Here is a 27,793-nt window from a genome sequence, read left to right as displayed (position 1 = left end):
GAGTGAGCTGTGTGAAAGTGGGAGCAGAGAGCTCAGCTTAGATTGAACAGAAGAATGGCTTGAGGCAGGGAAGCGCAGTTTCACCATGACTCTTCATTGTAGTGATGGATGATATAATGAATGCAGTAGCACAAGTAATTGGTGAAGGAAAGATGAAAGCTATGGTGCTTGCAGGTGATCTGATGATTTGGGGGAATAAGGAGGAGGAAGTACAAGAGCAGTTGGACGTATGGGAACAACGATACAAGAATATGGGATGAAATTTAGTATAAGTAAGAGTGAGATGATTATCACAACAAGAGCTAAGGAGAGAGGAACAACTGTGGGGAATGATTGAGGAGGGTGGGGAGTTTCAAGTGCCTAGGAAGCCTGATACAGGAAGATGGGAAAAACGACAGAGAAATAAATGAGCAGGGGAGAAAAGCAGAAGCATTTCAGAAGAGTGTCAGAAGCCTGATATGGAGCAAGAATGTACCCCAAATCAGTAAAAAGCTTATATGCTGGTTACACTATGTCCCAATCCTGACATATTCATCCAAAACCTGGGTTATGAAAGTGGACATGAGACCATTGGGATTTGACCATTGATCTATGGAAATATGTTGGCTCTTCAGGTGTATCTCATTTTTGCTACACAAGGTTGATGGTTGTCTCCACAAATGCTGTCATCAAGGTGAACAGCGGCTCAAAACTTGCAGTTTGCCAGGGATGCAGGCTGGTGGGAGCAGTATTATACTGTGGGAGACATTTTCCTGCACTTGCATAGGACCTGTGGTAGAACTCAAACTCACACTTACAGCTGCAAACGACTTGCACCCCTTCATGCTTTATGTCTTTCCCTACGTCAATGTCATCTTCCAGCAGTATAATTGTCCATGTCTTAGAGCCAGAACAATGTTAACCATGCTACAGTGGTTTGAGGAGCTTATAGTAAACTCACGTTCATGTCTTGACAACCAAATTTGCCTGATGTAAATCCTATGGAACCCATCTGGGTCACTATTGGGTGGCATCGTCATGTATGTAAATCAGTGGCCCATGGTTTATGTGAATTATATGGCCTGTGCATAGACTTCTAATGCCATATACCCCAAAAATCTACCAACAAACTGTCAGAGCCCTGATCACAGAATTAGTGATGTATTTCATTCCAAAGATGGAGAAACGAGCTATTAAGCAGATGGTCATAATGTTTTGGCTCCTCAGTGGAAGCTGATGGACTCTGACACACTGGCACTTTGCCAGAAGATGGAAAGAGATATTAGTGTTCCCTAAACATTGCACTCACACTGTGATCTTGTGAGGCAAGAAACTTTAGAAGATTTTATTGCATTGACACCTGTCAAAAATCTTCAGAGACACATCAATCACCTCCATAGGGAGGACATCATCCACTTGTTACGTCATCTGGAGAAACTGCAGATAAAGGAAGCCATATTGCTTTCCACAGTGGCTTTGCTTCAATGTTTCCATGGACGGGATATCATTTGATGATTTTCTGAGATCCACCATGCAGAAAACACCACTGCTTCTCAGTGCATCTTCTACCATATCAGTGAGGCTCACTTTAGGAGATGTATCTGAGATACTTGCAGAGAAGTGGCTAAAACTACTAGGCACTTCCTATCTAACCATCCATTCCTCTACAGCATTCTGGTGCTGTGTTTATGGGACAGTGTAGATGCAATGACCATGTCACAAAGCCATCTGTAATGGAGGAGAGCAATGGCTTGACATTTTGGAATGTTTCAGATGTTGCACCCTATGAAGCAATGCACCATAGGATCATAATTATCAGGAGCTCTTGTCAACTTGAATGCAAGAGAAATTAATGCAGCAACAACTTTGATTCTTACTGAAGGTATAAACATTGTTTGAACACCTAGGACACTGCCAAAATGAGATAACATCAGTGCAGTAGAACAGGCCATCAGATGACTTTCACATGAAGCAGCTGAGGAAATCTGTTGGGCAACATTCCACATTTTTGCTATCACTCAACCTCCAAATGATCCAACTTACAGGACAATTGGAAAGGATCAAACATATGCCATCACAAGGAAGACAGCTACAAATCTGGGTGCCATGAGGTTGCCACAAATCATCATGAAGTGATTGAAAACAGAAGCACCTTCACCATGTCATTTGCATAGCATCTCTAAAGAGCATTAGGATGGTGTACTGTTAAGGATCATAATTAATGCCTGGTGGGGCTTTGATTGGCTCACCTCTATCACCAATTGTATTGAACTTTTACATGGAAGAATTTGAAGAGCTTACATTGTTGTGGACTGGCCATTGTGAGATTTAAATGCCAGCTGCTGACATGTAACATATATAAGGAAAACAAACTGACAAATTGTGACAAATGCACTTCATCAGATGATGGAAAGAGACACACACAAAACACACACACACACACACACACACACACACACACACACACACACACAGAGAGAGAGAGAGAGAGAGAGAGAGAGAGAGAGTAGCCTCACTGTAGTAATTTTTTTTTTAAAATTGGCATTTGGCCATCACCATACAACCATCCACTCACTACAGTCATATCAAATAAGAAACCTGTGAAGATATTATTGCATTAACATGCCACAAAATCCTTCATAGGCAAATGATAAAATGTTGCCCTCTAGAATAATGAGCTCAATGAAGGGACAATCAGCAATTTGAAGCATAAGGTAGTGCTTCTACTATTTTTTGTTGGAGCAGCAGCAATATGAAAGCATAATGATGCACAACTGTTGAAACATGCTAAAGGTGAGACTCTTCTCAATTCATAAAAAGTAACTCCACTGCCAGAAACATTCTAACAACTATATGAGCTTTACATTTTCAGTTCTTTGTTGAGCATATTGTTTTTAAGTTAAATTGTTATTTTCTCTGTCCCTGAGATTCTCCCTTGTGACAATTGTAGAATTGTTTTCTTCATGTTATACCTCAGCAACAATGGAAATTATCATGAAGAAACAATATGCATATGTTCTGCCAGCATTTTTTATATTTCTTGTTTGCTGCTATTGGAATGTTCAAGTAGTTGTCATTCAATCATTTAAAGCTCATATATTGACAGACTCATAGAAGCACACCAAAAAGACAGTCAACAGTTAGGTTTAAACAAAGTTGAATTTGATGGAAAAAGGGGAAACACAATTCACAATATAACAGAAAAATTAAATGTAGGATATGAAACTTTGTAAGATTTTTATTTCCTTAGCTTCAAGTAACACTTTGATGTAGAGCATCACTTAAGCATTATGTAGAATGCCTTGTGAAAATTCCTTAGATCTTAGAATGAATTTCTGAGAAAATATTCTTAAGTACTGTATGTGCAGTGATACAAAATTAATGTCTGAAAAATAAAGAATTGTGGAAATATCTGTTATTCATTGCATGTAATGAAAATGTAACAAAGTTCTATAACCATGAAAAACTGGAACTATTTTCCATTTTAATTTGATTTCCATTCCATTGATAAAGTATATTAACACCTCTTGCACTTTACAAAAGCCTCAATAAAAATAGTAACAAATTACTATTAAATGAGCAAGCAGGACTCAAATGTGTTGAATTTTTGTGACTGTATGAATGAATATTTTGTGAGAATAACATGTGTATTTTATTGTTACAATGAAATGTTTTTCTTTTCTCAAGTCAAATTTCCAGCCACAGATGGAACAAAAATGCTGAGAGGAGAAAGAAATACTCAATTTTTTGTGAAGATGGGTCTGCACAACTTCACGGAGAACAGTTTTAAATTACATAGCTGACCTACAATGCAAAATTCAAAACACTTCAGGGAGAAGATAGTGAAGCAGTGTGCAGTGACTATTTGAACAGAACATTAGAGTTAGTTATAAAATATTCTGCTATTTCTTCCTATAATAGCAAATTTATTAGTCAGTGGATCTGTGACATTTTTATCTGATGCTGTGGAGTCAGATGCTCAACACTGGTACTTTCTTTGCATTTTTAGCTCACTGCTTCATCTTCTCACTGGTTGTCCATCGATAGATGCTTGAATAGGAGCAAGATGTTTCCAACAGAAAGGGAAGGCTGTTGATGTCTTAAGTGGATTGTTAAAAATCTTATCTTTACCTTTAACTTTTGTGATTTTGGATGGGAGTATGTATCATCACAAAATTTCTAGTCTCATTTCATTTATCAATGTAAATACATAGCACACAATCAAAGAGGACAAACACAATGTGAATTTTTTAAAGTGAAAGAACTAAATTAAAGAGCAGGGGAAATACTGTTATTAATAATCACACATTTAGCTTATCCAAAGTGACAAGACTTTATATTTTTTGTCAAAAAATAAAGTGAAAGAAACCTGTTGACCACTGAGTCTTTATACATTCATTTATGTTATAGTACAATGTTTATTAAATTAATTTTTTTAATGATTTTAAAAATCAATTTACGACAATTATCTCCAATAAAATAACTTACTTTGTCATTGATGGTTCATTAGGAAAGAAAAATCTGAGGCAGTAATCACACAGAAGTGGTGCTGGTTGTATTTTCTTTTTACAAGTGCTATATTAAAAACAATTGGTTACAATTAAAATAAATTTCAGTAACTGTATTAATCATAGAATAAAGTGATAGTTTTAAGAACTGAAGAAAGGATTAACAGATTGTGCCATAATTTCAGGTGGAACACCAGTAAAAGTGTTTATTAATAAACATGGCTTTACATCTTTTAATTGCTGAAAAATACTAGTGATATTTTGGGATTGATGTGAAGCCAGAGCACCTACATTTATACTCTATATTGGCAGGTGTTTCCTGATTGAGAAATTGTAAATATTGTCAAAAACATGAGCTGTATGAAAAGATTTGTCAAACTTGCCACAAATTCACTAACATGTAGCATCAACTGTATCTGTTTTTGAAAAATATGGTCTTAAAAAAGTGTACCTGTGTACACAATGTTTAAAATTGCAAATCTTGTCAGCTACTGTTATCTATTCAGGTATTAGATGATGAATGTTAATCATCACTGTACTCTGTTATCACAACAGTTGTGATTTATTTATGTATTGAGATTTTGCATTCCTAGGCAGGTACAGATTCTGTTACTGGTCAGGGCCATGTAAAACATTATAAATTAATTTAAATTAAATGGAGTATTTACTTAGAAATAAGTAAGGTAGTGATTTATGTGAAATATTAAACAAGTAATTGTCTATATTAAAATTACAAGAGTAGAGAGTCAGTGGAACAATTCTTATTTACAAATGCAAGCAGCATCACCCCTCAAAAAGAAAAAAAGAAGAGTAATCATAGCTGAAAATTCCCACAGACAGACAAGTCTTCATTACAAAGAAGGACACACACACACACACACACACACACACCACACACACACACACACACACACACACACACACACCACTTTATTTAAAGTCACAGATGCCACCAAATTAAAGGCCACCAGTAGTTGTACCTCATTTACAACACAGCCTCAAAAAATACATCTACTGACACTTCCTGCATGTTGTGTTTGATGCGTATATAAAGAAATTAGTCCCTAGTTTCACAATAAAAAGAATCACAATCAACTTCACTCTCAATGTTACTCATAATGATAGAGTTCATTATCTGTCAGAAACAGAGACTGGCTCTGAGTCATTAAACACTGGTCAAAGTTATCACTCCACTTTAAACTTGTATCACAACAGAAGTAAAACACTTATTATGTTACATATTTAGTATTATTGATTCCACAAATCCATTCATGTTCTTTATGTTTATTGTCACTGATAAGAAATGAATAAACTGTTAAGCCTAGTTTATCTTTTACACAGGGCAAATGAATTTCCAATAATCTGATTGTGTTTGAAATGTTACTGTGAGCTACCCAGGTATTAGGGAAAACAATAAGCTAAAGAAATTTACATTTGTTCAGGAAGCTTTGCACTCTTCTCTGTATATCAGGAAAAATAATACAAGAAAAGAAAGAAAAATATGTAGACAGTACAATGAAATTAGTTGACCGTATGTATCATTTCAGTGTTTTATACTGGGCTTAAAACAGATAAAACATGTTCGCTGTGGATGTGCATGTCACAGCAGTATCTATGTAATGATAATAGCAGGGAGTTTTTGAGTTACTAAATAGATATTAGCAGAAGAATGTCCACATACTTTTGCACCAGCATAAATTGGTTTTCAACAATGTGTTATTCATAGTATCTAAGGACCAGTTTTGTTTACATTATGGTAAGAATGATTTATTTTTACACTTCTTTACTCTTGGTGAGAAAGTACTTATGCAGCAACTGAGAAACATCAGACAAAACTCTCTCAGAACTGAAGAACTGATATTGCATCACAAAAGACTGAAAATATTGTGAAATGTGATACATGCAAATCTTATCCTAGGCGCAGCTACGGCAATCCAGAACTCCTGTTATGGTGTTCATTAAGAGAAAGTCAGAAGATACTTTTTTCTTGTGGGATGACTGAGTTTAATTTATGTGTCCTGAACTATGTTTTATGGTGACAAGATGATTTGTTCTCCAAAATCAAAAGCTTAAATATTCATTTCAAGAGATGTGAAGCTGCTGGTTCAGATAAATGCAGATTTGTAATACTCTCAACATTTCCTAAAAGTGATATTGATGCTTATCACTTTTGCGTATTAGGTGCTCAAAAGTGGAAATTTTCATTAAATTGACTATCTTCCTGTTATTTATAATGTCTGAGGTAAATCAGTGTTATAATTTTAAGGACAGTAAAAAGCCTTGATTTTTATCTGTCACTTGTAAGTACTGGTTTTCAAACCATAAGAGTAGTTATAAATACTGTCAAGAGCACAAGGTACTCATTACATTGGAGTCATCTAGAAGAAGGAATTACTTTTACATGCTATCCCCTTATGGCTTACTTTCTGGGTTCAGTGTGTTTAATATGGTAACTTACTGTGATGTTGTATTCTGCTGGAGAGATGTTCCAGCTACACTTTAAATGAATCAGCAGTGGAGCATAGATTCAATTTAGAGAAGAATAAATGAAAATTCTGCAATGGCATAAAAGGGTTTTTAGTTACGAATAGTCTTGTGTTTCGCTTTTTATGGTGGCTACAATGGTTATGAACAGAGCATATTAATGGTCTTTCATGACTGAAGAAAACTATGTTTGGAAAAAAATACATTACTAGTAGTGAGTGAATAGGAAGTAAAATGTTGTCTTCACAGTTTCAGTTGTTGGACTTTTCCTAATGGATGGCATTCTTAAAATGGTTTGATTTCAAACTGTCACATGACCATAGTACTTGAAGACAATATTTTTAAAAAAAGGTAGAAATAACAGCCAAAAGCTTTATTAAAGATTAGTTTTGGAGATTTATTAATAGAAGACTGTGTGAAAGTTAAACTAATAACTTTTATTTTGGACAAATGGTGAGCTTTGTTTTATATCAGTCCTGCCTGTTCACTTACAAAATCAACTTCTCACTCTACCTGCAAAATGCTCAATAAGTACTTCCTTAAATGATAAAGACCAGCTAATAGCATATGAAACAGCTAGAAGCACAACAGGAAGAAGTGAAAACTTATGAAAAAATACTTTTAAGATTCTACTACTGCTTCCAAACAATAAGTGTATGTGAATGCAAGATATTTGTGTTGTAGTAACTGTGTCCATTATATGACTGATGCATGCTTTTATTGCCTATGCCATAATATTTTAGTTTATCTGTCAGTAAGTAATTTATTATAAAGAAGAGAATAAAAATAAAAATGTGAAAGTTCAGAAGAAAATACCAATTCTTACAGTTTGAAACAATTTAAAATTAATTTGGGTATCATCTTTCACAAACATATTTTTTCAGTAAAGAAAGGTGCAAAAATTGTGTTCTGCAGTCAGAAGCTCATAGGCATTATTTCAGACTTTTTTGGCGGTGTAGATAGATAACAGCTAATACACTGTACGGTGCTGACATTATCACACTTCTGAGGTGTTCCACATCTTATTTGCAACTTGCTGGGGTTACTTTGAGATAGACAGACAAGTTAAACGTAAGATCTTTTCTGTTCTAGCAACTTCATTGACATGTATGGAAATGGTATCATTGCATCTGAATGGTAATGACATGTTGATTATAAACTAATGTTGAACATGGTATAGAGGACAGAGGTAGTATTGAGTGTTCATTTAGAGACTAGCATCACATTCAATGTATTCTCAAACTGTAGTAGTTGACTCATCTGGAAATGGTCCCATCCTACCTGAAAGACAACAGTTTGTCAGGTGTTGAGTCATGGTGAATATGGTTTAGAAGGTGGTATAACTGGTTCTGCAATTTTTGCCGAGTCTGTCAGCTATGACGTAATGTGGACCAAAGTGCCAACACACATAAAATATGAGGAAACCAGTAATGATTGAGCTGTAGGTTCTTATACATAATTGTACAGAGCGTGAAAAAGCAAAAGTGTGTGCCAGTAATACCAGATAGTGAATTATGTGTTTAGATAGTATTACTTAAACATTGCAAGTGAACTGATGCTCTGGTAAGGTGAACTGGCAATGGTGAACAGGTTGTGTTATGCTGAGAGCTCTGATTGGAGGAACCAGTAACAATCAAAAAAAGTGACTCTATGGTCAGGCACAACAGACCATGCGATGCTGATTGGCTGTTGTGTCATCCCTTGCTACAAAGCATTATTTAGCTGTGGTGTGGAGAGGTATCGTGTCAGCACACTACTCCCCATCCACTGTAAGCTCCCCAGACCTTGGAGCCACTACTTATCATTCAAGTACGTCAGGTTACCAATTATCCATGTTAATACATGTTAATATGGACCCAAGACTGTAGGATAGCCTAGAAACCTGGATAATCCAATTTACACATGTTTTTATCAGAAACTGCTGTTTAATGTTTTTACAAAACAAGCCATATGTCACAGTTGAAAGTACACTGTAGTAGTTATGTGTTACTCGCCAGAAACAACAGGTTGGAAATTATCAACCTTCAGTTTCTATGGGAAGTGTTAGGCAATCATTCAGACAGAAAATTAGCTGGAAATACATTATAAGGGCAGAGTAACCTGATTTAAAAGAAAAAGAAATGAGAAACAATGGAAAAATGTTTCTCGATCTTGCAACATATTCTGGAAGTGAAATGTGAGTCACATGGGAGATTAGTGTAGTCTAAATGAAAATATTCATTCTGATTACATTTCAGACTTCATTTTTTTATTTTTTTCAGAAAATGTTTGAGAGATGTATGGGCATCAGGAGCTTACTGTATACTAAATGGCCTGATAAGGCTGTGTTCATTTGAGTCCAGTCCTCCCACCAATGAACAAGCAAAAAATCTGTGGAAGTACCAGGAACTGATCCAAAATTAGCCTCCACACGGCAGCCAGATGTGCTGACTGCTCAGCTGCTGCTGTGGACAGTGTAAACTAATGAAGTAACAAGCAATTTAGATCAGATTACAGATGATGACATAAAGCCATGGAGAATCTTCTCCCCCCCCCCCTCCCCCTACCTGCCCCTGTGGAAAAATGATATTCACAAATAACGCTCAAATCCTCCACTACCATACAGCTGGACATAACATGAAGTTTCAGGATTGCAGTTGGATGTTGTTGACTTCTTGTGATTATTTTTTGGTTGACAACCATTCAGCCATCTTAAGGAGAGTGTTTTGCACTGGAGATTGCTAGTTTACTTTGTATGAAAACTTGGTGCGGAGACACATGTGTGAAGGCAGCTGCTACACGGGCAACCTCTGTTGAGCTTTGTGCCTTCTTCAGATATTGCTCCATCTATGGCGCCAGGCACGTGAATGGTGCTGGTACTGCATGAACACTCTCTGCTGAAATGCAGGCTTGCTGAGTTAAAATTTAGATGTCAAATTCACGAAATTAATTGTCATTAGATAGATCAGTGGTCACAAAATGTGTTCTTTCTGTAGATATTAAAGAAATGACTGGGTCATATATCTTAACCACTTGAAAGCTGCCATCATTATTAATAAAATCTTCCTTCAAACATTTTTCCACCGAATCCAAAAAGGACCTTGTCGAGTCCAAGATTTCCATGGCAGAACAATGTGAATGTCCTGCAAAAATGCAATGCTCAGCTATTAAGAAATTGGTGGAAATACGTTTAGCGGAAGATGTTATTAATTGTGGTGGCAGTTTTCAGCTGGATAAGGCATAGGACTGAGTGACTTCTTTAATATCTACAGAAAGAAAACATTTTATGACTAGTGACCAATGCAGTGATATTTAAATTTATTAATCCGACATCTGAATTACAAACTGCCTATTGGCTTCTGTCTCGGGTTCTTCGGCCGACATTCGTCTAATGATTTTTCTGACGTTTCGCCAGCACGAGTGGCTGGCATTGTCAAAGCTTCACCCTCCATTGAACCACCGGCAATGGAAGATGAAGCTTTGACAATACCAGCCACTCGTGCTGGCGAAACGTCAGAAAAATCATTAGACGAACGTCGGCCGAAGAACCCGAGACAGAAGCCAATAGGCAGTTTGTCAACAAGTGGCCACGAAAGCCTTAGCAATTTTGTATCTGAATTACAGTTCCACAAATCTGCATTCTGACGGAGAGGGCGCACAAAGTAGCACTGTTACGCACGTGCCCGCGTGCCGTAGATGGAGCAATATTCAAAGAGGGTACGAAACTAGACAGGTCACTCGTGCGGCAGCTGCATCTGCACATATGTCTCCGCGCGAAATTTTGTTATAAGGTTACTGATGTGAACTAGCAATCTCCAGTGCAAAATATGCACCGGAAGATGGCCGGACGGTTGTCAGAGAAAATACTGCGACGAGAAGTTGACGTCGTACAGCTACAGTCCCGAAACTTCATGGAATACTCTTTATGCTGGGAAAATTTCAAGAATCACTATTCGGTATCAGTTGGAAGAAAAGTGGAACGTGGAACGCTTACCGACTAGTAGCGAGTGTTCGCAGAACTAATTGTCACAAAATATCGAAACCGTTTTGCCGTTCCCTGTGAAATTAATGAGAGATCCTCCCGAATATCTCAGATCTTGTGGGTAAGCTCTCGTGTAAAGCTATTCTGTATAAGCCTGGCAACACTGTTCTTTCATTCTGGCCGAACTGAGGTTGCCATTTACGGAAGTGGTGTCATCCCACTCCGCAGTCGAGACGTACGGGTACGGTCCCGCGTCAACGGAACTGCTGAGGTTTGTCAGTATCGAACAGAGAGCAGATGTAACCTATTTCGCTGTATTCGCTCGCTTCGGAACCGCAGCGACAGTGGCGCAGTCCAGAGTCCGACGGAAGCCGCCAGCTGCGCTAGCGCACCGAGTTCCAGCGTCGGCGCGACAGGCTCTTGACGCGCTGGTAGCACCAGGAGCCGGCGTCGGCGGGCGGCCGTCAGATAGAGGCGCGGTGAGGGTGCAGCGGCGGCAGGTCGCCGCGCGTCACGGCGCCCGTTGCCAGCGCGAGCGGCTGCAGCGGCAGCAGGTGCTGGATGCGGCCGGGCGCGCGCCGCACCGTGTAGCGGGGCTGCGCCGCCGAGGCGCGCGGGTAGCACGAGCAGCTGCACACGGACGCCGCGTCGCCGCCGCCCGAGCTCGAGTCGTCGCCGCCGCCGCCCAGCTGCCCGCTCAGGATGGACCCGTTCGCCGTGATGACGTCGCCCTCCAGCCGCACCGCGCCTTGCGCCGCCTGCACAGTCACCGAGCGAGGTTGCCGTCAAAATGCTGATCTCACGACGTAAGTGACCAAAGTTAGGGGAAGGTGCCTATCGATCGGGCACCTGAACGAAATGTGTGACAAAATCCTCGGATTTTGTACGAAATATTTTACACTACTGGCCATTAAAATTGCTACACCACGAAGATGACGCGCTGCAGACCTATATCATTGACGTGGTTTGCAGTAGGGTTTTGGAGTATATACTGTATTCAAACATTATGAATCACCTCGAAGGGAACGATCTATTGATACGTAATCAGCATTGTTTCAGAAAACATCGTTCTTGTGCAACGCAGCTACCTCTTCATTCGCACGAAGTAATGGCCGCTACCGACAGGGGATCTCAAGTTGATTCCATGTTTCTAGATTTCCGAAAAGTTTTTGACACCGTTCCTCACAAGCGACTTCTAATCAAGCTGCGGGCCTATGCGGTATCGTCTCAGTTGTGCGACTGGATTCGTGATTTCCTGTTAGGAAGGTCGCAGTTCGTAGTAATAGACGGCAAATCATCGAGTAAAACTGAAGTGATATCAGGTGTTCCCCAGGGAAGCGTCCTGGGACCTCTGCTGTTCCTGATCTATATAAATGACCTGGGTGACAATCTGAGCAGTTCTCTTAGGTTGTTCGCAGATGATGCTGTAATTTACCGTCTAGTAAGGTCCTCCGAAGACCAGTATCAGTTGCAAAGCGATTCAGAAAAGATTGCTGTATAGTGTGGCAGGTGGCAGTTGACGCTAAATAACGAAAAGTGTGAGGTGATCCACATGAGTTCCAAAAGAAATCCGTTGGAATTCGATTACTCGATAAAGAGTACAATTCTCAAGGCTGTGAATTCAACTAAGTACCTGGGTGTTAAAATTACGAACAACTTCAGTTGGAAAGACCACACAGATAATATTGTGGGGAAGGCGAGCCAAAGGTTGCGTTTCATTGGCAGGACACTTAGAAGACGCAACAAGTCCACTGAGGAGACAGCTTACACTACACTCGTTCGTCCTCTGTTAGAATATTGCTGCGCGGTGTGGGATCCTTACCAGTTGGGATTGACGGAAGACATCGAAAGGATGCAAAAAAGGGCAGCTCGTTTTGTATTATCACGTAATAGGGGAGAGAGTGTGGCAGATGTGATACGCGAGTTGGGATGGAAGTCATTAAAGCAAAGACGTTTTTCGTCGCGGCGTTCTCTGCCTCGTGATGACTGGGTGTTGTGTGCTGTCCTTAGGTTAGTTCGGTTTAAGTAGTTCTAAGTTCTAGGGGACTGATGACCATAGATGTTAAGTCCCATAGTGCTCAGAGCCATTTGAACCATTTTTTCGTCGCGGCGAGATCTATTTACGAAATTTCAGTCACCAACTTTCTCTTCCGAATGCGAAAATATTTTGTTGAGCCCAACCTACATAGGTAGGAATGATCATCAAAACAAGAGAAATCAGAGCTCGAACAGAAAGGTTTAGGTGTTCGTTTTTCCCGCGCGCTGTTCGGGAGTGGAATGGTAGAGAGATGGCATGACTGTGGTTCGACGAACCCTCTGCCAAGCACTTAAATGTGAATTGCAGAGCAATCATGTAGATGTAGATGTACATGGAGCACATGAACAAAATATATAACAAAATCCTCGGATTTTGTACGAAATATTTTACACTACTGGCCATTAAAATTGCTACACCACGAAGATGACATGCTACAGACGCGAAATTTAGCCGACAGGAAGAAGATGCTGTGATATGCAAATGATTAGCTTTTCAGAGCATTCACGCAAGGTTGGCGCCGGTGGCGACACCTACAACGTGCTGACATGAGGAAAGTTTCCAACAGATTTCTCATACACAAGCAGCAGTTGACCGGCATTGTCTGTGAAATGTTGTGATGCCTCGTGTATGGAGGAGAAATGCGTAACTTAGATAAAGGTCGGATTGTAGCCTATCGCGATTGCGGTTTATCGTATCGCGGCATTACTGCTCGCGTTGGCCGAGATCCAATGACTGTTAGCAGAATATGCAATCGGTGGGTTCAGGAGGGTAATACGGAACGCCGTGCTGGATCCCAATGGCCTCGATCCCTAGCAGTCGAGATGACAGGCATCTTATCCGCATGGCTGTAACGGATCGTACAGCCACATCTCGATCCCTGAGTCAACAGATGGGGACGTTTGCAAGGCAACCATCTGCACGAACGGTTCGACGACGTTTGCAGCAGCATGGACTATCAGCTCGGAGACCATGGCTGCGGTTACCCTTGACGCTACATCACAGCGAGGAGCACCTGCGATGGTGTACTCAACGATGAACCGGGGTGCACGAATGGCAAACGTCATTTTTTCGGATGAATCCGGGTTCTGTTTACAGCATCATGATGGTCGCATCCGTGTTTGGCGACATCGCGGTGAACGCACGTTGGAAGCGTGTATTCGTCATCGCCATACTGGCGTATCACCTTGCGTGATGGTATGGGTTGCCATTGGTTACACGTCTCGGTGACCTCTTGTTCGCATTGACGCATTTTGAACAGTGGACGTTACCTTTCAGATGTGTTACGACCCGTGGCTCTACCCTTAATTCGATCCCTGCGAAACCCTACATTTCAGCAGGATAATGCACGACCGCATGTTGCAGGTCCTGTACGGGCCTTTCTGGATACAGACAATGTTCGACTGCTTCCCTAGTCAGCACATTTTCCAGATCTCTCACGAATTGAAAACGTCTGGTCGATGGTGGCCGAGTAACTGGCTCGTCACAATACGCCAGTCACTACTCTTGATGAACTGTGGTATCATGTTAAAGCTGCATGGGCAGATGTACCTATACATACCTTACAAGCTCTGTTTGACTCAATGCCCAGGCGTATCAAGGCCATTATTACGGCCAGAGGTGCTGTTGTGAGCACTGATTTCTCAGGATCTATGCACCCAAATTGCGTGACTTCAGTGGAAGATGCTCCTCGTCCAGGTCAGGTACAACGAGTTGTGACTCCACACAACATTGCAACAGTTGAAGCCATAGTGAAGGAAAACCGCCAAGTGACACTGAATGACATTGCAGCATGTTTACAGATTAGTCATGGGTCAGCACTCCACATTGTGCATGATGTGCTCCAGTTTCGCAAAGTGTCTGCAAGATGGGTGCCACGACAGCTGACTCCTGAAATCAGAGAACGACGTGTTGATACTTGTGAAGAACTGCTTCGGTGCTTTGAACGAGAAGGTGATGGCTTCCTTGCAAGAATCGTTACTGGTGACGAAACCGGGGTTCACTTACACCACCGAAACCAAAGAAGTTTCGAACAGAACCATCAGCAGGGAAGGTTATGCTGACTCTCTTTTGGGACGAAAAAGGCGTCATTTTGGAGCATTACATGCCTAGAGGGACCACTGTCACCAGTGCATCATACACAGACCTCCTAAAAAATCATGTGCGGCCAGCAATCAAATCAAAGCGACGTGGATTGATGTCAGTAGGCGTACTTTTGTAACAAGACAATGCAAAGCCCCACACTGCCCGTACAACAGTTGCAACAATCACAGAGCTGCATTTTGAGTGTCTTCCTCATCCACCATACTCACCAGACCTTGCCCCAAGTGATTTCCATATGTTTGGACCACTCAAAGACGCAATGGAAGGAAAGAAGTTCCGTTCTGGTTCTGGTGGTGAGGTTACGAGCTACGTGACCGAAATATCGTGCAAGTACGACGCTGATATCCGGCAGAACACCCGACAACCCAAGATGTCATTAGATCGCCGGGAAAGCCTGAAGAGTTACATGTTCTTTTTAGATTATCATAATATGAAAAACGACGTTCATTTTTGCTAGAATGAATTCAACAAACCCGCAATACACATTCTGGAAAAAGTAATTAAAACTGGTGTAACTGGGGTCATATTTGACTGGAACTCCCTAAAATTATAGAAATTAAACTCCCAATACATTACTTTAATTGTTGTTGCAGTATAATAGGCACGTTCAGGTTCTTAGGTACAAGATTCTCGAGCTTCAGAAATGGTTCTCATTACTACAGAAAACATGTATTGCAGGTGACCTGATCATGCTTTGAATTGAGAACAGCCAATACTATTCGAAAGTGAGAGAAGTTGCAGAGAAAACTGTTCGTATCGAAATAAAAATAACCCCGAAATACGCCGAAAAGAAAAAAAAGAGCAAATAAAACCCACAACATTGTCGCCAGTCACTGCCAGTTTCTCTTTTCTGGCGTGCTGAAATAAGCAAGAAGTGCAGTCAAAACAAACATGAACTTTCGTAAGCTAAGGCATTACGATTCAAATCGAAAATCATCGTGTGGCGTTATATGCTTATCACTCAGAAAGAAACGATCGCCGATGCATCATATCTTGATAAAGCGAGTCACATGTACACCTTTCCTCGCTGTATGCCTGAATTAAGACGCTTAACGCCTCTTTGCTCCATTTCATTTCTAGAATACCAAGCTATCAACAGAAAAAATCCTTTCACAAAGTTATTTTAAAAGAATCTACCACAAAAAAGTTTCTTTTCTGCATTTATGAAACCTGCTTACTGAAAAAAATTCGGAAGATTCCCAATGCGAAAAATCCTCAACACGAAAATCTGCAATTAGCCACTAGCCGTCTAACAACAACCAAACAACAAGCAGAAAGGACCATGTTACACCCTTCTGCGCATGCACGAGTTATCGCTGCCTACTGCACATGCGCGGATTGACGGCAGTTTAGGACCGCTCTCTATTCAGGCTCGCGGATAATGTGTCTGCTAATTTTCGTAGTTTCACCCATTCCACCATTAGATGGCTGTCGTGTAATACTCGATTTAGACACCACGCGACTTCCGTGACCTTCACCTACCCCCAGTTATCCAACCGGCGAAGCAGACCTACAGTTTCGCGTGGAATCCGAGCAAGGTAGTGTTTCCGGCGACTCCTCACATTGTTTAGAAGTGAAGGCTAGGTTAAAAGAAGACTGAAAAACCCATAGTCCGATCGAGATTCGATCTCGCGACCTCTCGGTTTCCAGGTTCGCGCTGTACTATTTTCATTTCTTCATTTTGATCATTATTTCTCTCTGCATTGATCGGGGCTTACGTTACACGACACCTGTTAAAGTTGATCACTCACAGTCAGTTTTTCTTTGTTTTACCCGTGGCAGACAGCTCTCTGACCATATACGCTGAGCTACCGTGCCGGCATTGTTGGACCACCATTTGCTTTGCTGACTGAGTTTACGAGTATCAAAATATGTGACATAAATGGCCGTATCTTTTGAATGCAGTTGCTTATAATCTTAAATTTTTCCACTGACAAAGAACTGTAGACCGTAGTACCAGATATAAATTTCATCTTGATACCTATACCCATTCCTGAGAAAAGGGAGTTTTGACAGAGAGAGAGACGGACAACAAAGAGCAAAAAATATATGTTTTGAGATAGTTACAAATTAACAGTTCCAGGAATTTTTCACTTACTTGTATTGTGAAACTCTGCTTCTTCTGGCCGTATCTTTTGATTCCACTGACTTAGAAGCTTAAATTTCACACCGCCAAGGGATCGTAGGCATTAGTATGCGACATAACTTTCAATCTCTACTCATTCCTGAGAAAGAGAGATCTGACAGAAAGGTAGACAACAAAGTGATCCTTTAAGGTTTCTGTTTTCAGCGGCTGTGGTATGGAACCCTAAAAACACGCCTTTTATATCTATTAAACTTCTTCAGACTCGCTTCTACAGGTACAGGACATTCAAATGTGTGTGAAGTTCAAAAATGGCTCTGAGCACTATGGGACTCAACTGCTGTGGTCATTAGTCCCCTAGAACTTAGAACTACTTAAACCTAACTAACCTAAGGACATCACACACACCCATGCCCGAGGCAGGATTCGAACCTGCGACCGTAGCAGCAACGCGGCTCCGGACTGGAGCGCCTAGAACCGCACGGCCACCGCGGCCGGCTGTGTGTGAAGTCTTATGGGACTTAACTGCTAAGGTCATCAGCCCCTAAGCTTACACACTACTTATCCTAAGGACAAACACACACACCCATGCCCGAGGGAGGACTCGAACCTCCGCCGGGACCAGCCGCACAGTCTATGACTGCAGCGCCTTGACCGCTCGGCTACCTTGGAAGCAAAATAATGCACGATGAGCAAAGCGAGGAGGGCAGAAGATGCTGTCTAACACAGGCAAAGAGAGTACTTCTCGCCAGAATAACTCTACTAGTATCAAACATAGGCCTTAATCTGAGAGATAAAATTCTGATGATGTATATCTGGACCATAGTATTCTTTGAAAGTGGCTGGTGGATTTTGAGGAAAGAGAGGAGACTCGAATGGTTTATGATGTGGTCTTAGAGAAAGATAATGAATATTAAGACTGAGGCTGATAGGAAGGTTCTCATTAGAATCAGTAGGGAAAGGAAATGTAGTAAAAGACAAGTATAGAAGAAAGGAATGATGTGTTAGGACATCACGTTGTAACTTACTTGGTACTACAGGGTGTCCTGGAGTGAAAGAATTGTAGAGGAAGACAGGATTGTAAAATATACACCAACTACGCCTAATTGAGGACAGTGGGCGCAGGTTTTACTCTAAGATAAAGATAACTGATGTGAAGCCATCACACAACTGTTATTCAACCAATACTGAAGGCGTTCAGTCCAATTGTCAATCGTGTAACTATTGCCACAACATTTTTCGAGACAACATAATCCCATTTTCAAGCGCTAAAAACAAGGAAACCAGCTGAAACAGTCGTCGTTATAGGAGGATTTACCCATTTTATTTCCGTTTAGATTACAGTGTAGAGGTAGTTTTATGTTAGAATTGGCTAGGACCAGACAGACATTTCTCAAAGATTTTATGACAGAGACAGTAGTATCGTTGGGGCTGAGCGTTAGGCTTTAAGTAAACATTATCGTTTGTAGGTGATGGCAGCGGCTTTCAATTTGCAACTGTACCTCGGGAACGGTAATGTTTTATGGTTTGAGTTGACAATGCACATTTGCAGTTTGTTTTTAAGTTCGGACGAAGCCTAATAGCATAAAATTTTTTTAAAGGTAGGTTTTAACGCCGGCCTCGGTGACCGAGCGGTTCTAGGCGCTACAGTCTGGAACCACGCGACCGCTACGGTCACAGGTTCGAATCCTGCCTCGGGCATGGATGCTTGTGATGTTCTTAGGTTAGTTAGGCTTAAGTAGTTCTAAGTTCTAGGGGACTGATGACCTTGGACGTTTAGTCGCATAGTGCTCAGAGCCATTTGAACTATTTCTTTTAGGTTTTAACTCAGGTCTGTAATCCTTATATGTCTGTCGGAATGAGAAGGACTGTTTTATCTGGTATCCTTGTTTTTAACACTTGAAAATGGGATGCTGTTGCCCCGAAACATGTTCTGGCAATAATTACACGATTGACAACTGGGCTGAATATTCGCAATATTGCTAAGATGAAGAGACTGGTGCAGCCGAAGGCATTTTGGCGGCCATATGAAACAAAGCAGAATACTAGTGACTACAGCTTCAGCTATCAAACTTTCAGGTGTTGAATTATGGATTAAAACAAGAAAAAAGTGTAGTGAATATGAGATGTAAAGTGCATACCTTAAGAGCTATGAGCACTTGTTCACCTTCGATATTGTAAAACACATCTCCGTCGCTGAATAAGTGCCCTTAGCTCTTAAGGTATGCTAACAATATTGGCAACAATGAAAATGACGTGTGGCTAGGGCCTCCCGTCGGCTATATGGCTGTGTGCGCCGCCATATTGGCGGGTGACCTTGAACGAGTTTCGCTCGGCCGCCGCTAGAGCTCGGAGGATCGCGCTATTGTTTTAACTAAGCGCGATCCGCTGGCAAAAGGGTCTCTTCCGGGCGCCATTGCGCTTTCTCTGCTCACGACTTCCTGCCGCGCCCAGTTTGGCAGTGCTTATCGATAGGCACTTCCGCAGTACAGGCAGCTGCACGCTCATTCCACTCGAAGGAGCCGCAAGTGTTTTGAGTCAGTTCCTTGAGAGTGAAATCGCAATAAGTGTGAAATGCTGTGAAGATATGACATAAAGTCAAAACGCCCAGGAATGCTGTCGGGCGGAATCATCCTGTTGCCAACAACGCCTGCCCCTATACTGCCAATCGGACGAAGGATACACTTCAACGATTTTGGTTGGGAAACATTTCAACATCCTCCTTTCAGACCGGATCTTGCACCATGTGACTTTCACACATTTGGCGACTTCATGAAAGACATGTTTGGACGTCACTTTCAGTCGGATGAGGAAGCGCAAGAAAGGGTGCGGTCGTGGATCCGTCAGTGGACGACCACGTTCTATGAAATAGGAGCTGATCGTCCCGTCTCCCAGTGGAATAAATGCCTTAAAATGTGGTGACTACTTCTAAATGGAACAGTTTCACGGTCCCGTTGTGATGGGTACCTGGTTTTCATTTGACTGTCCCTCGTAGTAAGTGGAGACGGCAGCGTTACCAACGCCACAGGACCTTACCTGGAGAGCTTCCGCCTCGTCGCGCCGCTCGTCCTCGGTGTTCATCGTGACGAACCGCAGCACGAGCAGGTTGAGCGAGGCGGCCACAATGGCGAGCCCGAACAGGATGAAGATGAGCGCGAACGCGACGTACTCGGGTTTGCGCTCGAGCGCCTTGTCCTTCTGCAGCGCCACCATGTCGCCGAAGCCGATGGTGGTGAGCGTGATGAAGCAGTAGTACACCGAGTCGAAGTACGTCCAGCCCTCGTAGCGGCTGAAGGCGGCCGCGCCGCCCGCGATCGTGAGGCTGCTCAGCGTCGTCACCACGAAGATGAGGTTGATCTCGGACGCCTCCTCGTTCTTGCAGTGCAGCATCCGCTTCACGTTGCGGATCACCACCGAGGAGAACTTGTTGAGGCGCTCGCCGATGCTCTGGAACATGACGAGTCCCAGCGGGATGCCGACGATGGCGTAGCACATGGTGAACAGCTTGCCGCCCACCGTGTTGGGCGTCGAGTGGCCGTAACCTGTCAACAGAACGCGACCACACAAGTTGTGAGACATCTGCAGGGTGGCTCTGAAACTCTACAGACAAAGAATACTCTAAAGTGATTATTTTTATCATCATCATCATCATCATCATTTAAGCCTGATTATGCCTTTCAGCGTTCAGTCTGGAGCATAGTACCCCTTATTAAATTCCTCCATGATCCCCTATTCAGTGCTAACATTGTTGCCTCTTCTGATGTTAAGCCTATTACTTCAAAATCATTCTTAACCGAATCCAGGTACCTTCTCCTTGGTCTACCCCGACCCCTCCTACCCTCTACTGCTGAACCCATGAGTCTCTTGGGTAACCTTGCATCTCCCATGCGTGTAACATGATCCCACCATCTAAGCCTGTTCGCCCTGACTGCTACATCTATAGAGTTCATTCCCAGTTTTTCTTTGATTTCCTCATTGTGGACACCCTCCTGCCATTGTTCCCATCCACTAGTACTTGCAATCATCCTAGCTACTTTCATATCCGTAACCTCAACCTTATTGATAAGTTAACCTGAATCCACCCAGCTTTCGCTCCCGTACAACAAAGTTGGTCGAAAGATTGAACGGTGCACAGATGACTTAGTCTTGGTACTGACTTCCTTCTTGCAGAAGAGAGTAGATCGCAGCTGAGCGCTCACTGCATTAGCTTTGCTACACCTCGCTTCCAGTTCTTTCACTATGTTGCCATCGTGTGAGAATATGCATCCTAAGTACTTTAAACCGTCCACCTGTTCTAACTTTGTTCCTCCTATTTGGCACTCAATCCGTTTATATCTCTTTCCCACTGACATTACTTTCGTTTTGGAGATGCTAATCTTCATAACATAGTCCTTACATTTCTGATCTAGCTCTGAAATATTACTTTGCAAACTTTCGATCGAATCTGCCATCATAACTAAGTCATCCGCATATGCGAGACTGCTTATTTTGTGTTCACATATCTTAATCTCACCCAGCCACTCTATTGTTTTCAACATATGATCCATAAATAATATGAACAACAGTGGAGACAGGTTGCAGCCTTGTCTTATCTCTGAAGCTACTCTGAACCATGAACTCAATTTATCATCAACTCTAACTGCTGCCGACTATCTATGTAAAGACCTTTAATTACATGCAAAAGTTTGTCTCTTATTCCATAATCTCGTAGAACAGACAATAACTTCCTCCTAGGAACCCGGTCATATGCCTTTTCTAGATCTATAAATCATAGGTACAGTTCCCTGTTCCACTCTTAACACTTCTCCATTATTTGCCGTAAGCTACAGATCTGGTCCTGAAAACCTCTAAGAGGCCTAAACTCACACTGATTTTCATCCAATTTGTCCTCAACTGATACTCGCCCTTTCCTTTCAACAATACCTGAGAAGATTTTACCCACAACGCTGATTAAAGAGATACCTCTGTTGTTGTTACAATCTTTTCTGTTTCCATGTTTAAAGATTGGTGCGATTACTGCTTTCGTCCAGTCTGATGGAACCTGTCCCGACTCCCACGCCATTTCAATAATCCTGTGTAGCCATTTAAGATCTGACATTCCACTGTATTTGGTGGGTACCGACTTAATTTCATCCACCCCAGCCGCTTTATTGCACTGCAATCTATTGATCATTTTCTCCACTTCCTCAAATGTGATCCTATTTCCATCATCATTCCTATCCCATTGTACATCGAAATCTGAAACATAACTGATCATATTTTCACCTACATTGAGCAACTCTTCAAAATATTCCCTCCATCTGCCCAAGGCATCAACAGGATTCACCAGCAGTTTCCCTGACCTGTCCAAAATACTTGTCATTTCCTTCTTACCTCTCTTTCGAAGACTGCTAATTACACTCCAGAATGGTTTTCCAGCAGCTTGACCCAAAGTCTCCAACCTGTTTCCAAAGTCTTCCCAAGATTTCTTCTTGGATGCTTCAATTATCTGTTTGGCTTTGTTTCTTTCTTCAACATAACTTTCTCTGCCTACCTGAGTTCTAGTATGTAACCATTTTGGATACGCCTTCTTTTTCTTTTTCCTTTTATTTTTATATAATAACATTTTTAATCCACCTAAGTAGCTTTCAACTCAAAGAAGAGAATCCAAAAGATTTATAGTCTGGTCAATCACAGTCACGATACATCATGTAAGGTGCCGTCATTTTACAACTTACAAACCGCGTTTACGTCCAATACGACATAAGTAAGCCCCTTCAATGATGGAAAATACAGATTTGTGGTGCTCGTTCATTATATATGTTACTGACATCGTCTAGTACACTTAATTTATTGTATAATGTCTGTATGTTGGGTGAGTAGGGAACAAGCAGAGCTGTGAAACTCGTGGTAGAGCGGAAGGACACAGGAAACTCACACATTCCTTCGGACAATAGGACGGCACAGCCGCTTCCGGCACTGATCCCGGGCCCGCCCGTGAGCTGGACCACCTGCAAAACGGGATCACGTGACCGGCATGCAGGCGTGAGAAAACGGCCTGGTCAGCCAAAAACACATGGCAGCAGATATTCGCGTACTTTCCTACGGACATAGAAACAACTTCCAGAAACTCCGATCTGGGTTGTAAGCTGCGATTGGTCGGCATAGAGAAACGGGCGCCTTCCGGATAGATGATTCGCCACCGAAATTTAAGGGGAGAAAAGACTTTGAGCAGTGAAAAGAGGAGAGAAGTAAAAAGTGGAGTCGTTGCGGGGTCGTGGAGCAGGAGAGTCGTCTTGGAGGTCCACGGCAGTCGACGGACGTCTTCGGCTGTAGTTTTGGTGAAATACAATTTTGCTATTATGTCGGTGAGGCGAGACATTCAGCGGTTATAGCTTCTGGTCATTACGCTGAATTTGCTTATACACCGGCGTGTAAGAAAGAGAATTTACGTTGGTGAATCACGTGTTCCACTCCGTTCTGCACTGAGGTTTCACACTACTCATTGAGGTAGTAGTTCCTTCTTGCCATTTAGTACAACGGGCGATGTCAGTTACTCCGCGCCTAATCACAGATCGCGAGTACATTATAGGGCAGAGCCAGACAGTTTAAGGGCCAGTATTAATACATGGAGAAACTGAGATTTGTAATCATCATTTTACCAATTAATCATGTCACTTGTGTACATTTTATAACTTATACGTTAAAAGGGGTACTGGATTTTGTCGGCTTATCCTGACATTGTATCGTATCCCCAGGATAAGATTAAGAAGCGGGTAGGTTATCACATGACAATTTACATAATTAATGAGAATAACGTACTCCTACTGGGCGACGTGTAAGTGTCAGGGCGACTTCAGTAGCGTTAAAATATCCATTGCGCAAATTATCACTTGTACGTACTCATGGCAAGTCTCCGCCATCAATAGCCAGTAGAAGAAGTGGAGGTACGTTAGTCATGTTGAGAAATAAAAGCGCTTCAGGGGTAACATTCTTTTATTCTCAGGCGCTGCCGATTTTACAGTACTTACAGCTGCGTCTTCAGGTGCAACCTTTGTATTTAAAAGGCGACGTCACAACTGACTGATTCACTGACTCATCATGGCCCAGCCCAAACCGCTAAGGACAGAAACTTGCAATTTGAAGATAGTGTGAATCATATACTTAGGCGTCGTTTAAGAAAGGACTTTTCAAAATTCCACCGCTAAGGGAGTGAAATAAAGCATGGTAGGTTTTTTTGAAAATATGTCAATATTATGTCAATTTTGAAGCTACACCTACGAAAGTTGGTATCTGGTTTCTTGGTCAGAGATAAGGAATTGCGCGTTTCAGCAGTTTTTAGAAATTTAGCCCTTACGAAGGTGAAATAGTGAATGGAAGATTTTTTGAGAAAATAAATCATTGTTACAGAACTACTAAAGTATTTTAAAGCTACATATATGAAAATTAGTATTTGACTTCTCGGTTACAAATAAAAATAATATGCTGCAATGGTTTTGGAAATTCGACCCCTAAGAGGTGAAATAGGGATGAAATAGTTAATGAAAGAATTTCATTATGAAACTATTTTTAAAACTAAAAAATATGAGTTGTCTTCTCAGCCAGAAATAAAAAAAGTTTTACTGTTTTTGGAAATTCAACTTATAAGTTGGTGAAATAGGGGATGGAAGTTTTTATGGAAATGTTTCATTATGCAATCAGTTTTGAAGCTAAATTATGAAAGTTTGTATATGACTTCTCTGTTAGAAATAAAAAAACTACACATTTCGCTTCTTTTGGAAATTCAGTCCCTAAGGGGGGAAAAACGCGGGTGAAACGTTTTATGAAAATATTTCATTGTGAAAGCATTTTTAAAGCTAAATATTCGACAGTTATTGTTTGGTTTCTCAGCTGGAAAAAAAGAGTTTCACTGTTTTTGGAAAAGTAAACCCTTAATGGGGTTAAATGGGGCCATACTGATTCACTGACTCACCATAGCCCAGTCCAAACCGCTAAAGATAAAAATTTGAAATGTGGAGAGGGTGCGGATCTGTAGGCACAGTTTATGAAGGGATTCTTCGAATTTCCATTGCTATGAGAATGGAATAGTGGATGAACAGCTTTTTGAAAATATGTCGTTGTTAAGGCAATTTTGAAACCAGAACTGTGAAAACTGGTATTTGGTTTCTCAATCAGAAATAATAAAACACGTGTTTCAGAATTTTTGGAGATTCAACCACTAACGTTAGTTACAATATAGCAGGCGAGCAACTGGAAGCAGTTAATTGCATAAATTATCTGGGAGTAGGCATTAGGAGTGATTTAAAATGGAATGATTATATAAAGTTGATCGTCGGTAAATCAGATGCCAGACTGAGATTCATTGGACGAATCCTAAGCAAATGCAATCCGAAAACAATGGAAGTACGTTACAGTACACTTGTTCGCCCACTGCTTGAATATTGCTCAGCAGTGTGGGATCCGTACCATATAGGGTTGATAGAAGAGATAGAGAAGATCCAACGGAGAGCAGCGCGCTTCGTTACAGGATCATTTAGTAATCGCGAAAGCGTTACGGAGATGATAGATAAACTCCAGTGGAAGACTTTGCAGGAGAGGCGCTCAGTAGCTTTCGTTGAAGTTCCGAGAACTTACCTTCACCGAGGAGTCAGGCAGTATATTGCTCCCTCCTACGTATATCTCGCGAAGAGACCATGAGGATAAAATCAGAGAGATTAGAGCCCACACGGAGACATACCGACAATCTTTCTTTCCACGAACAATACTAGACTGGAATAGAAGGGAGAAGCGATAGTGGTACTCAAAGTACCCTCCGCCACGCACGGTCGGGTGGGTTGCGGAGTATGGATGTAGATATAGATGTAGATGTAAGGGGATAAAATAGTGGGTGAAAGTTTTTTTGAAAATAAATTTAAAATAAATAATTTTAAAGTTACATCTGTAAAAATTAGTATCTGATTTCTCAGTTAGAAATAAAAAAAAACATGTATTTCAGTGTTTTTGGAAGTTCAACGACATAAGGGTGTGAAGTAGCGGATGAAAAGTCTTACGAAATTATTTCATTACGAAAGCACTTTCAAAGCCAAATCTATGAAAATTTGTCTTTGGATTCTCTGTTAGCATTAAATAAATATTTGTTTGACCACTTTTGGAAATTCAACGCCTGAAGGGGTGAAATAGGGGATGAATATTTTTATGAAAATATTATTTTATACTACAAATTTTGAATATAATATGTCAAAATTGGTATTTCACTTTCCGGTTTGATGTAAAGAAATATGTATTATGGGATGACAGTTTCTGTGGAAATATCTCCACAAGAACACAAGAGACATGATGAACAAAGAATCGCTTTTTGGTCAGAAGTACATTGGGAAAAGACCATGCTTCCACGGCCTTTATTAACGTGAAAAGTTTAGAAGGTGTTGAAATTTGTGAATAACATAAAAATTCAATTAAGGAAAAAAAAATTCTGTGCAGGGCATACAGTCCACGCGAGCGAAACAGCAGGCTCTAAGATAGTCTGAGGAGGCTGGTTGCGAATGGAGTGCGGTAGACTCATTCTGCTGTCCTTCCAACGACGGACGTTCACTAAGGCTGTGTGACAAATTGCATTATAGTACTGGTAAATGCCATTATGCAGAGGTAGACAAATTGCATGGAGGGGTGGATACGGTCACCGGGGATAGACGTCTATTGTCTTGATCCGTTGTGCCTTCTAGAATGACGAGGCCATCCAGGGAATGCAACGACAACATTCCCCAGACCATAAACCTCCCTCCTGCGGCCTGGACCCTTTCGAAGATCGTTGCAGGGCTGTAAACGCCAATGGCCATCTGTCGTTGGAACATAAAAAATGATTCATCTGAGAATATCAGCTGTCGCCACTCAGTGGACGTCCGGTTGCGGTTTTGGAGTGTAAATTCCAGCCTTTGTATCCGATGAACAGCAGATAGCTTGGGTGCATGAACCAGGCGCCTGAAGTGGAGACCTCTAAGCAGCAACAGTCGCTGAACTGTCGTTGAGGAGACACTGTCGGTAACCCTTTGGTACGCCGGCCGCTGTGGCCGAGCGGTTCTAGGCGCTTCAGTCCGGAACCGCGCTGCTGCTACGATCCCACGTTCGAATGCTGCCTCGGGCATGGATGTGTGTGATGTCTTTAGGTTAGTTAGGTTTAAGCAGTTCTAAGTCTAAGGGACTGATGATGGTTCAAATGGCTCTGAGCGCTATGGAAGTTAACATCAGAGGTCACCAGTCCCCCAGAACTTAGAACTACTTAAACCTAACTAACCTAAGGACATCACACACATCCATGCCCGATGCAGGATTCGAACCTGCGGCCGTAGCGGTTGCGCGGTTCCAGACTGTAGCGCCTAGAACCGCTCGGCCACCCTGGCCGGCGAGCATGTCATTTTGGGTATCAGATAAAAGGTTACGTTTCCTCATTGCAACAACGACTGCACTGTTTCCCGTGTCCCCCCATCACGCTTCATGTACCCTCCATTGGTAGTGCTGCCGCTTATCGTCTGTGAGTGGTTATTGCTCATTGGCGTCGAACATAGGCGGTGGTCACATTAATGTGACTGGACCATGTATCACTTCTTTGCAACTACCTCAGTTCACAACATATTTGAAACAAAGTATACGCGTGTACCATTTAC

General features: G+C 41.7%; 1 protein-coding gene across 1 annotated transcript in view; it reads right to left on the bottom strand.

Moving 5' to 3' along the window:
• Positions 1–11,396: 11,396 nt before the first annotated feature.
• LOC126416997 (two pore potassium channel protein sup-9) overlaps positions 11,397–27,793 on the bottom strand; it is a 151,966-nt gene continuing 135,569 nt past the window's right edge. Inside the window, exons 3-4 of the mRNA XM_050084883.1 lie at positions 20,190–20,695; positions 11,397–11,690 (exon numbers count right to left, since the gene is read on the bottom strand). Of these exons, the coding sequence (XP_049940840.1) occupies positions 11,397–11,690; positions 20,190–20,695 (800 nt within the window). The remainder of the gene's footprint in view (positions 11,691–20,189; positions 20,696–27,793) is intronic.

This window comes from Schistocerca serialis, chromosome 8 (assembly GCF_023864345.2).
Source record: "Schistocerca serialis cubense isolate TAMUIC-IGC-003099 chromosome 8, iqSchSeri2.2, whole genome shotgun sequence".
Taxonomy (NCBI): domain Eukaryota; kingdom Metazoa; phylum Arthropoda; class Insecta; order Orthoptera; family Acrididae; genus Schistocerca; species Schistocerca serialis.
This window is presented reverse-complemented; position numbering and strand designations above follow the sequence as displayed.